This window comes from Pimephales promelas, chromosome 19 (assembly GCF_988280905.1).
Source record: "Pimephales promelas chromosome 19, fPimPro1.hap1.1, whole genome shotgun sequence".
NCBI classification, from domain to species: Eukaryota; Metazoa; Chordata; class Actinopteri; order Cypriniformes; family Leuciscidae; genus Pimephales; species Pimephales promelas.
Window position 1 is genome coordinate 22,868,054 of NC_142787.1, and position 12,247 is coordinate 22,880,300.

At 38.6% G+C, this 12,247-nt stretch overlaps 2 protein-coding genes across 7 annotated transcripts in view; both read right to left on the minus strand.

The window, feature by feature from the left end:
• Positions 1-58: 58 nt before the first annotated feature.
• Positions 59-4,036, minus strand: eif4ebp1 (eukaryotic translation initiation factor 4E binding protein 1). The gene is made up of 4 exons (XM_039688243.2): positions 3,851-4,036; positions 3,547-3,748; positions 1,852-2,046; positions 59-776 (listed from the first exon to the last, which is right to left on the minus strand). Exons 2-4 carry the CDS (start codon positions 3,683-3,685, stop codon positions 745-747), a joined length of 366 nt encoding a protein of 121 aa, XP_039544177.1. The 5' UTR covers positions 3,686-3,748; positions 3,851-4,036; the 3' UTR covers positions 59-744.
• Positions 4,037-5,314: 1,278 nt separating this feature from the next.
• The window catches only part of ank1b (ankyrin 1, erythrocytic b), an 83,957-nt gene continuing 77,024 nt past the window's right edge, over positions 5,315-12,247 (minus strand). For 4 of the 6 annotated variants that reach the window (XM_089123786.1, XM_089123784.1, XM_089123787.1 and 1 more), the window contains 5 exons: positions 11,572-12,220; positions 9,972-10,257; positions 9,784-9,864; positions 8,531-8,622; positions 5,315-8,365 (listed from right to left, as the gene is read on the minus strand). In XM_089123786.1, coding sequence (XP_088979912.1) covers positions 8,554-8,622; positions 9,784-9,864; positions 9,972-10,257; positions 11,572-12,220 — 1,085 coding nt within the window. In that variant the 3' untranslated portion in view covers positions 5,315-8,365; positions 8,531-8,553. The remainder of the gene's footprint in view (positions 8,366-8,530; positions 8,623-9,783; positions 9,865-9,971; positions 10,258-11,571; positions 12,221-12,247) is intronic. The other 2 variants (XM_089123789.1, XM_089123788.1) reach the window with 2 other exon arrangements.

The window sequence follows — 12,247 nt, forward strand, 5'->3', positions numbered from 1 at the left end:
GCATTGAGTGCTATGTGTCTGAAAATCAGCAGCAGCAAATGAATAAGCAAAACGCACGTAAATTCTCTGGTGTTTATTGATTTTTTTTTTATGCTTAAATGTCTCTTCAGTATAATCAGGGAAGTTAAGATAACTCCACAGCCCAAAACAAAAACAAAAACAAAAAAGGCATTTTACATTCTGTTAAATGACACTTTAGGTGAGAATACGAATTTATCTTCAGGATAAACACAAATTAGATTTTACCATTACAAAAAGTACCAATGCCAGATGGAAAGTATTGTGGTATGCTAAATTTATAGGAGTTTGGCAATCTGGATTTTCCTCCACATGACTATAGTTGAGACTGTTGCTCCCCCTACTGATCATTCTGCAAAACTGCACAAACAAATCTGTATCAAATAAACAATGTCACATGGCGGCCAGTTGGATGTCCCCCATATCTTAGGCAGATGTATAGCGCTTGGGATGCACTATCTGACTTCTGAGATAGTGGCTCTTTCAGGCACAACAGTGTTAGCTGATGTTGAGAATCTAAAGTAAAGGCTTTGTGCGTGTCTGGAGCGACAGCATCCATACAGAAAAGGAAAATGTCATTTGGACAGTAGATAAATGAAAGAAAAAGAAAGACATGATATGGAAGGAGAAGTCTTCTGTGCATTTATCCTCTCAGGGAACAGTTGTCATCACAGTAATATTCATTACAGTCGTCGCCTCCTTCGTGTGGCAGGTCCTCTATTGTAGTTAGATATCCATTTCAAACTGGGCATCCTCCCCTTGAAACCACAGAACAAAATTCATATTTATTGAACATATGTGATTTCACATGTGATTACTTTTTTAGAAAGCAAAATGCCTTGTAGTATAGACCATTTCACAAGATGTAAACAACACTGGTCCAGAAGCACTTCCTGTTTCAGATTTTTAACACTACACAAAAGCTGGGATAAAATACAACCAACAGAACATTTAAAACTGAATCAAAAAGTTAAACAAACATCTTTAAGATGTTTTCTTTACATGTGAAATAAAGAAAACAGTTACAAACTGAAACAGGAAGTGCTTCTGGACCAGTGTTGTTTACATCTTGTGAAATGGTCTATAGTAATAAAACTTCACCTTTAGGCTGTGGTACACATCTTTTTTTTGCTGTGAAATCTTTAAAGATTTTTATGAAGTAAACAGAAGAATAACTTTTATATTGTTCATACTATTTCAAAATGAACACTTACTGGACTAAAAAAACTTAGGTTTACTTAATTATCTTTTGTTTCTGTTTTTTGAAAAGTCATGTTAAAATTAAATTATGAATTAGGAATATTTAAACAACTGAAAAATTTCTGTATTATCATTGTATAGCTTGGCAAGGCATTATATGTTTTGCCCTTCAAAATACAAACTACAGCTTTGATCATAAAGCTATGCATTTAAAAATCACTTTACAAAATCATATTGGAAGATATTTAAATGCACCTTATGTAAGCCGTTTGCTATACTGTAATAAAGAGCGCATCGATTTACATTACAAGCTATCAGAATTTCATCGCACTTTTTGAGAATACAAACAACAGCAATAACACAAAATTACATTTTGCAGTTTGGGCTTCTGAACGGAACATGAAATATGAGGTCCATATTTTCATTTATCACACTATACGAGCCATTAAAGCCGGATGTATCAAATAAGAAACTCAACAAAAAGCATGCACGCAAATGTTTTTCTTAAAGACGGTCTAAAGGTTAAAAAAAAAGCTCCATTTCACTTATTTCTCTCTTCATATTATCATTTATGTCAGTGTTCACAGGTTTAATAACTTTTAGCTTCAGTGCACATTTGAAAGTTGCTTTTACCTGCGCTCTTGTCCGCTAGGGGGCTGATGCTGTTATTATTGACCGTCTGTTTGGGGTGGGCCTTGTCGTTTTTAATGGAGACCGAAGGAGGACTGGTCACCCCCGGAATGTCGGGAAGGCAGCAGGGCGGCGTGCGGGCCAACGGGGAGCTGCGACACTCCAGCAGGAACTTTCGATCATAGATGATCCGGGTGCCTATATAATTTAGTAATCAAATAAAATACAGCTGAGGTTAAGCTATGTTAAGGAAACAATGGTCTTATATCATGGTACAAGAGCAGAGTTGACCGACAAGCCTGTGAAAACATGGAGGCCAGCCAGGTGCGTTTGGGCGGTGCCATTATAATGTTGCGAGCAGCATTCAATCCCAGCATGTCTAAACATGTCCTTATGACGGTGCATTTTACAACATTCAACAGTTACGTCATTAAAGGGTTGAGCTTTGTAAAGCATCAATGTTTGACAAACTGCTTTCTCACAATTTGTTCTAATCAGAAGTGTTAGGAGAAAAGCAGAACACAACAGGCTGAAATGGAGCAGTGAGAACACACTATCAGCTCTACTCATATCAGTCCTGTTGAACCCACTGTGAACCTTCACACACACACACACACACACACACACACACCCACACACACACACACACACACACACACACACACAAATATCCTTGAACTACATTCACTCAGTGAGGTAGCGCAAAAGAGTGCATTACAGCAGCACCCAGAAACATGGTGTACAGAAGCTTGTACACCAATGAAAACACAAGTGATAAACATGACACTATTTAGCCAATAAAAGTCACATGACAAAAATTCCTCAGGGCAATATAACACACACCAAATTTGCCCCATGATGTATAGAGAGTTACATCATGGCTGAAATGATGATCTGGACAAACAAGCAGCTATTGATACACTGTTTACAATAATAAGAACATTTGCCCTTATGAGCTAGAAAAGCAGAAGTGTGGTGTACATTGGGAAACCAACAAAGTCACATGCTTCGGGTGCTGTCACATCGTCATTTGTGGGCTGTTTACTAAATCTCAATCTCTGTCAAGTAAAAACAAACAAACAAACATATATACACATATAAACATTATAGAACATGGATTTAAAACTTCAGTTTTTAAGAGCCTCAAACCCCAAGTCAGCATATCCAAAATCCACTTGAAGGTCGTTCAAGGCCATGATGTTTACTCAGAAATGAAACGGTTTAATTTGACAAAATTTCAAATAAGGAGGTTATTTAATTATTGTCCCTTTCCACAATTTATATTTTTTAATTGATATTTAAAATTAATCACCCCGTGTTTCTACGTTCAAAATTTTATGTTTCAACATATTAATACCAATATTTCTGCAATTCTAATGTCTTAGCAAACCTGCAGAACATTGTTTAGCAAAGACAAATGCACGATGCAATCTAGTCAATATAAAACAATGTTTTTCTTATCGTGACGCTAACATTCCAGCATTTATTACCTGTTCACGGCTACAGTTAAAAGGCAAAAAATACAAGACAAACAAGCTGAAGCATTTTGAGCACGCGCACCGCAGTCTGTCAAGCACAAAGACAATGCGAGCGGTGCGCGAGCTCCGAGATGCATCGCTATGTCGCGATCAAAACAAAAACAATGCCTGCACTGCGACAGCTACGAACGCTTCCAAACTGCAAATTCGTGAAATTTACCTCCAGGAGTCGTGCTAAAAAGGGTCCCTCCGGGAGTTGTAGAGTAATCATGAGGCATATGGGCCGCATCGTTGATTATGACTCGTCTGGTGGTCGGAATTGCCTGACTGGTGGTGGTCTTCTGACTGCTCATGGACATTTTTTCAACACTATTGCAACCACAAACTCAGCCAGCTGCCTTTATCAAATAGTGTCTTTGCACCTTAAAGTAAATGAATAATACAAGTTAGAACACATTTTACTGGGACATATTAATATATGTTAGCAGCAGTTTACCGTCAAGTTATTTTCTCTAATTATTTACCTTGTCCGTTTGTGGCAAACTTGACTACATACAAAAATAAATACTACTAAATATCTGAGCCTGTATTACACTTCATTCACACACTCACACTCGCAAACTAGCTAAATGCTAGGCTTATCCGCGACCACGTTTTCTCTCTCACTCCCTCATGCACTCACAACACCACGCACTCAACAAAACATGAGCAGGAAAGGGCTATTTAAAACGGAGAATTGATACAACGGCGCCCCCACTGGTATGCGTAAGTACTGCAAAAGAGCGATGGGAAGTGTAGTTTTTCAGATTTTTACAGGAGCTGTTTCCGTTATACCGATAAAAAAAACTACTTCATTCATTGTTTTTTTTTTTTAATTGCAACATTTGAAATCAATCAGAGGTGATCACTAGAATGCGGTTGTCAAGACATTCGCTAGATAGATTGATTTTCTCTTTATCAGTATATCTGATCCTTATTTTAAGACGACAGCATCAGAATAACAAATTGGGGTACCTGCAGATTTTTTGTCATCATTTACTCTCCCTCATGTTGTTCCAAACCTATTCGTTTTTCTTCTATCGCTGAACGCAAAAATATATATATATATATATATATATTGGAATGGAATGGTTAGGCCTACCGTCAACTGTTTGACTACCAACATTCTTCAAAATATCTTCTTTTGTGTTCAACAGAACAAATAAACTCATACTTACAGGTTTGGAACAACATGAGGGTGAGTAAATATTGACAAATTTTTCATTTTGGGGTGAACTATCCTTTTAAATTCATGCGCCATGAAAAGTATTAATTATCTTAAGGGTATAAGAAAAGGCTTAATTATCATTTTAAGAGGTAAAGCGATTAATCGTCAACAAAAGGTAATGATTAAACGAGCTGTTTCAACGTAAAAGCACGTGTTCGTTCTACAGGTCTCACGGTTTCAGAGCAATTCACAATGAATAACGTTACCGACACATAATGCCAAGCGATTGCTTTGATCTGTTTATGCATTTAGTCAATGACTGCTTAAAATGTTAATGGATTAATGAGGTTTAGTAGTTTATAAAACTTTTTGTTTTTGTCAGGACGTATAATTTGAACTATAAAGCTGTTGAATTATTCGTTTTTACAGTCATTTTAATGGTTTGGACGTAATCGACAATGTCCTACCTCGTTCATGCTATTATTTATTTGTGCAGGTCTTACATCTGATTTTAAAAACCCTTCAGATATCCTAAGCTACTGCATTCATTTAGCATATAATAAGCTAAATAACAAATTTTGTCAACAATAATATTTTTTGTGTGACTGTGGTTTTTTGGACTGTGATTTTTTTGTGTAACAATTCAATCGATGGAGGTGAAAATAAGTTTACATATTCCATCCTTTAGTTCTATTCATTCATCCTTTGAAGTTAAAACTACATTTGTATACACCAAAAATATTTGGCAAATTCTCTTACATACGCACACAGTGTCACAATATGTCACATCTTTCTTTATTAACTTTTGTAAATGATCTGAGCTGGTGTGCAGGATAAATGGTCTATACATTTGTTCATATTAGAATGATTCTGAATAAAAGGCTTGTGTACATATTCAATGTTCGTATTTCCTCTCTCCATTACAATAATAATAAAAAAAATAAAAAAAAAGGAAATGAAAACATGTTTAAATAGCAACAAAGCCTCTACATTCCCCATGACACGGGCATGTTCGTATTACTGGATTCTAACTAATTTACTTAAAGTACAGCCATAACAACTCTAATAAGGGTGCATAGCATTCTAATTAAATATAATTCGTCATATATTTATACATATATTCTTTATTAAAAACATCTTTTTCTGTGCATGTGCGCAGTTGCATTCCTTAGTACAGAGTAATATGATATTGCGTTTATAATGTCATTAATCCATTCTAAAGGAGTATAGGTGAAGTCTAGATTTTTGCAACAGTTAAACATTGTACATAAACTCTTTTTTTAATACATAATGATTGCAATGTCAAATCGTTTTGTTCCTTAAACCAAAAATAAATGAATGAAACATTCTCTTCCGTTACCCCCTTTGTTTTTTTAGGAATTTTGTCTTGGTCAACATTTACAGCAGCGACAAGATATTGAACAGGTAGGCTATCTATGTCCTTCATTACGCACTTCCCAACACCCATGATAATCCTTACACTCCTTGAGTGGACACACGATTTACTGTTAAGAATCATGGAAGAGAAATCATCTGTCAACACAAACCTGAGTGAACAGTAGAAAACAATATACAGTGAGGCAGAACTCATAAGTGTTTTAATGCGTTGGTGAGAAGGGAAGTGTGCAGTCTCACAAAGCACACTCATTTCATTGACTAAACAAAAACACTAGGATCTGATTAAACACTTGTTTTCTTAAATATGAAAGTACAATCATTGTCATTCGTCCAATTGTCCATGCATTCCATAAATATTTGTTTGTAGTTTGGAGGATAAGTTCATTCATCCACTCACTCGCTCACTCACTCATTGACATCCATCGAATTAAACTACACGAGTCAGTATATCACGGTGTGCTCGTGACTATGTAAGCTACTGTGCTGTGATTAAATGCTGAGCACCATACCTGATTTCATTATGCTTGCCAGCCGTTCAATAAAACCTTGTCCATTAAAGTGAAACAGCTACCGTTCAGTGAACTCGAGTTGGCATGTAGATCACGTAATTGCATACGGTGTGAGATACTCATGCATGCTGTTATATCTCTTGAATCGTATACGTCTTACAAATGCTACTAAAATGTCGGGTTAATAGAGTATACACTGAACACACAGGCGCTCGAAGACCGAAAAACACACGCGCACGCACACCGACGACAACGCAGTATTCCAACTGTTGCAGCACGTTTGATATTATTGCTTTGGTAGACTATACTTCAAGAGTTTTTGTGTATGTTTGGGCTCTTTCATAGTAAAATAAAAAAAGAAGAACGGTGAAAATGCACATGCGAATGACGTTAATAGGGAACCGGTAACATGAAGTTGCAGTTTAAGCTTCCCATTGTTACAATAAAACCTTGTTGGTGTGTGTTGTGAGACATCAGAAGCCAAAGAGTGAGACAGACAGTTGTGAGTTCACAGTTCAGGGGTCAATTTTAAGGTGGACTTTCACAGTGCTGTCTGTATATTTATCGGTCTATTTTTAACTGTACATCTAAATGAAAAAACAAAACAAAACGAATAAATCGAAAAGCATCATCAAAGTTTAAAACGCTTCCTTGTCGCATAACTCAATCTGAAATCCCAAACATTACAAAGGCAGTTACTCAGAGATAGTCCCCAAGCCCCACACGTCACAGCTACAATCGAGGTTTTTTTTGTTTTGTATTTTTTTCACCAGCACAGCTTGATTAATAATATAAAATCAATAAAAATGTCCGGGCCGAGTGCGGGCCCGAGAGAACAGCATGAAAAGCGGAGTTAGCCTGCATGCAATGCTACATTAGTCTCTGGAAATGGTCTGCCGTGACGGTTTTAGTTGAGCAGCTGAGCTACACATGAGGGCGAATGGATGGTCGGTAGGTCGGAGGTTAAAGTTGTGAACTGTCAGACAGAGAAAGCACGTGCCCTCCATAGGTTGCCATTTGGGGGTTGTACATACAAAGCTACGCAACCTCCAACAAACGAATCGGTTTCGGATTTGAATTTAAAACGAGATTTAAAAGTAAAAGGTGGCTGGTTAAAGGAACACGGATACGCTTAACAAAGTGGAAATAAACACACGCGGACGCTCACGAGTAGGAGAGCACAGTGGCTTGTTGTCATTCCCATGGCAAACACCAAATGAGCTCTGACCGATCCGGAAAAAAACAGCTCAGTACCAAGCCAGAAGCGAGTACACATGCGTTAGATACCGACACACACACGCACACACACCGACGCACATTCACATAGCATTAGAGTGCATATATCACATTGAAGAACAGGATAAAGGGCCTGTGGGAAATGACGTGACGGGCTTAGCATACACTATGCTGCTGTGTAATGACAATCTGTTTGACAAAATAAAGAACTGTTGCTTTTTTTTTTTTTTTTTTGGGCTGTTGTGTTCCCAAGACCCCAAGAGTCTCTCATTTTCAAAGGTCCAAGTGTTTCCCCCTTCCCACTGCCAGTCCTGGAACGGCCCTTTACCTTGTACCCCTTCAGTTTTTTAGATAATGACAGCTCATAGGTCATGCACCAGCAGTCAGTCATGCGTTTACAGTTGACAGGAAGCACTTTTTGTTGCTTTTTTTGGTGGTTTTCTTCATGTTTTTTGTATAAAAAGTTCATGCCCTATGCTAGTTGTATGATCTTCTTCTGTTAAAAATGTTACAAAACTACAGGTAGAGAACGCCTCGTCCTTGTTTTCCAGTGACACTCCGTGGTTGCTTGACTGTAGGACTTGGGTGCGATGTGTTGTTCTTTTGCTGCATGTTTTTTTTTTCATCGCTCCATGTCTTCCACTCGTGTGTAGGTGAAGGATGGTTGGTTTGGCAGTGGATGTTCGACCCTGGAAGAGCAATCCTTCATGAACAAATAGCTCCATTGTCTGAAGCAAAGTCACTCTAGCTAAAACATAAAATTGATGTCTGTATCGTTCAAGTTTAGCAAAGCTAGCTTGCCCCATGGGTTTTAAGTTGTTCCTTATGTAAATGTACCAATTCCTGTCCCGTACCTTCAGGACAGTTTGTGTTTATTTCAGTGCTTTAATCTTCGCAGACTGGAGCGCTTCACAGTCTGGACATCCCTCTTCACATCCACACCCAACTGGAGAAAAGGAGGGAGAAAAAAATGTAACCAAATTGAGTTTGAACAAATTTCATGACCTTAGATATCCTCACAAATAAACTGTTTCTTGTTTTCCCTGGCATGTCTCATTGTCTTGAGCCCACTTTCAGTATAAGTAAAATTCTTGTGTTCTGTTAAAATCGGACACTTTCTAAGACTTTTACTCGAGTCATATTGGAATTGGCGACTTGTAACTTTTAACTTAGAGATATCTCTACTTTTAGTCAACTATGGTTTTCTGGTACTCTTTACACCTTTGTTAAAATATTTGTAGACAAAAAAATCTTAATAAAGACTAAACATACACCTACTGGCGTAACAGTGTAACCTACACAAGGAGCAACTGAACAAAACATTGAACGAATCTGAGCAAATCTTGGCGAATGGGTTCAAAAGCCAAAAGCCACCACTACAGGACAGCCAATAAAAATATAGACATACTGAAAGAAATGTCTCGTAAAATAACCTAAAAATTTACTGCAAATTTTGTAAAGAAATATACATCCATCATTCTTCATCATAAGTGTAAGTAGTGATTTATAATATTATAAAAAAAAAAAAATTAAAATAATGCTGTTTTTTAAACTTTATATTCATCGAATAATCCTGATAAAATGTACCAGTTTCCACCAAAAATACAATTTTAATAACTTTGATATTAACAAGAAATGTTTCTTGAGCAGCAAATCAGCATATTTCTGACGGATCATGTGACTCTGAAAGACGGAAGTAATGATGCTGAAAATTGAGCTTTGCAAACACAGGAATAAATGACATTTTAAAATAAATTCAAAATTCGATTCATATATCAGTTATTTTAAATTGTAATAAAATATTCCACAATAATACTGATTTTACTGTGTTTTTGATCAAATAAATGCAGCCTTATTTAAAAAAAAACATTACAAAACAGTCCAAAACTTTTGAAAGGAAGTATATATAGAAATACTGTAGTTGTAGACAAAAAAGGAACAAGTTAAACAATTATTAAAATAATATATGAAATATTAGAAAACAGAAACTATATTACCCATCAAAAATTGTGAGGATAATCTCAAAAAGGTGAAATATAATCAGCCAGATCAATCAATATATTGGCTTCAATACTATTATAAACATGAAAGAAAACTGAGGACCCACCTTGGTCACGACATTCCCATGCTCATCAGTGAACTGCTCTTCAAGTAGATGATCACTGGTAATCTCTATCGGATCATCTTTCTGCAAGGAGGGAATAATAGTTCAAATATCATAATTGACTAATGGAAGTCAAGACTGTGTCCGACAACATGCTCTTTGCTCAGACTGGACAGGCCCAGGACACACACCTGTGCCTTCCGCCTGTCCTGGTCCCATGCCCGTAAATCCCCCTCATGACGGGAGAAGCCCAGCCCTTTATCAAAGGGCTGAGTGCCCAGCAGACGCCCCCGCAGGACCTCCGAATGGCCTGTATCACATACCGGTGTAAGCAGGGCCTCCTGTGCTACACGGGACTGATTGTGGTCCTGGGACGATGACATCATGGCCTCCATGGTCGGCCTGGCTTTGGGTTGAGACCAGCTTTGGAGGGGGTCTTTCTCCTGCGAGTAAGGCTGGAAGGCGCCGCCCCCGAGCCTGCGGAGGAGGGAAAGAAAAAGATGGAGTAAATGCTATCCGTCTAAAGGGCCATTCACACCAAAAACTTGATATCTATAACGTTAAAATGTTAATAACACCACCCTGCATCATATTTGCTGAATGAAATCCAATACTTGTTTTCTAACTAATTTTGGAGTGCTGATCCCAAAAATAGTGCCTGTTTTGCTCTAGGAACTCAAACCTTCTCACAAAATATAAAGTGCATTTCGCGGCATGTTTGCTTTCAACAAGCATTTTGTTAGGTCAAGAAGACGTTTATTATTCTTTAATCACCGGAAAAAAAAACAGCCAGAAAGACATGTTTCTCAAGACATGGTTCATCTTTATCTGAGCCAAGGAAGAACTAAATTCTCAGCCGATTTTTTTTTTACATGCATGACATTATTTAATGCCTAATCATGATTTCAAGGTTAAAATTATGGCCAGTGATAGAAGAAAATGCAAACATGACCCTGAGGTTTTCTGCTACATCTCTGGGTGTTAACCACATCCAAACAGCGACAGAAAATTGTGCGAAAAAATACAGATTTTGTGAAAGAAATGATGTTTATGAAATTTTCCTTAATATTAACTGGAGTATTTACTAACATATTTGTCCACTCCTTTAAAGATTATAAGTTAAATAAAAAAAAATGTTTGACATTTGATGGCTATTGAAAAACATTCATTCTTATTTTGTGAAAAAAAAATATAAAGGATTTAAAGTTTTTATTTATATTTTCTAACTCAACATCATCGAATTAGGTACTATTAGGCCTTTACAAATCATCAGATTTAAGATCCATGGCTGATATCGCAGCCCATTCTCATCCCAAGGCGTCTTTTGACCATGCGTCAACATCCGACACTTTAGGCACCCTTTAGTAGTGTCAGTTATATGATGCTATCATAATGGTCTAACCCTAACCCTACCCCAGACCTAAACCTACCCGCGTCATCTAACTGACGCTAAAGGGTGCCTAAAGCGTCGGATGTTGACGCATGGTCAAAAGTGTCAGTTAGATGACGCCTTGGGATGAGAATGCGTTGGATATCGAGTAATTCTATGGGAATAAGGAAGTCCACATCACAACTATAACGATAATGACACCGAGGAACGATATTGTTGGCATCACTTTCAGAACGATTTTTTTCAAAAACATTTACAGCCAATCAGAATCCACCCGAGTTTAAACAACTTGAGCATTTAAAGCGTTGTTTTGTGTTTTTGTGGATGCCAACACAGTTAGCATTATTGGTGTGCCCTTAATATACTTGTGGAGTAAAAAGGGATACTAAAGTAATCCATACCTGTCCCCGTTGTGTTCTAGCGCTCGGGTCAGTCCAGTTCTCTCGCATAACTGAGCGTAGAGCTGTTGCCCTGTAAGAACAGAAAACTTTTCCTCTGAACTTGCCCCTTTTCCACCCTTTCCTCCTCCTCTAGCTACACCCATCACACTGCCGCCTGCCGCCCACTCTGTCCTCTTGCCCTCCGACCTCTGACCTCCAGCCTGCCCGTTGTTAGCCTTTGGGACGGCGCCGCTAGCCCGTGCCTTTTCCGCACTTGCAGACACTGGCTCGTGCTGTACGTCATCTTCCTCAAGCTCCTCTTCCTCCTCCTCCTCTTCCAGCTCCATGATGGAGCCGCTGGCCCCGCTGGCTCCGCTGCTGGGCCTCCCCAAACTACTGCAGGGCAGGCTCAACGTGTTGGCCTCGGAGTCGTCTGCACGGCTGCTGCCGTCCAGGGATGAGTCCTCCACAGTCACCAGGGACGGACTGACCCCCGCCGGCCACACCTGTACATCAGACATCTCCATCATGGTGTCCTCCTCAGTGGTGGCTATGGGCGCGCACTCCAGGCTTGACACCTCCTGCCAGTAGGGCTCCGTGCCGAGCGGGGAGGGTAGGCTGTACTGCATAGAAGCGGGGGAGAGCAGCTCCTCCTGCACCAGCCCGTAACCTGAGGGATGGCCAGACAAGAAAGGCA

What these genes read in the sequence shown, in the direction of transcription:
- eif4ebp1 (XM_039688243.2), bottom strand. Translation starts at nt 3,685, where the DNA reads ATGTCCATGAGCAGTCAGAAGACCACCACCAGTCAGGCAATTCCGACC. An exon ending in TTTTAGCACGACTCCTGGAG is followed by an intron (nt 2,047 to 3,546) that starts GTAAATTTCACG and finishes TAAATTATATAG; the next exon opens with GCACCCGGATCATCTATGAT. An exon ending in CCTAGCGGACAAGAGCGCAG is followed by an intron (nt 777 to 1,851) that starts GTAAAAGCAACT and finishes TGTGGTTTCAAG; the next exon opens with GGGAGGATGCCCAGTTTGAA.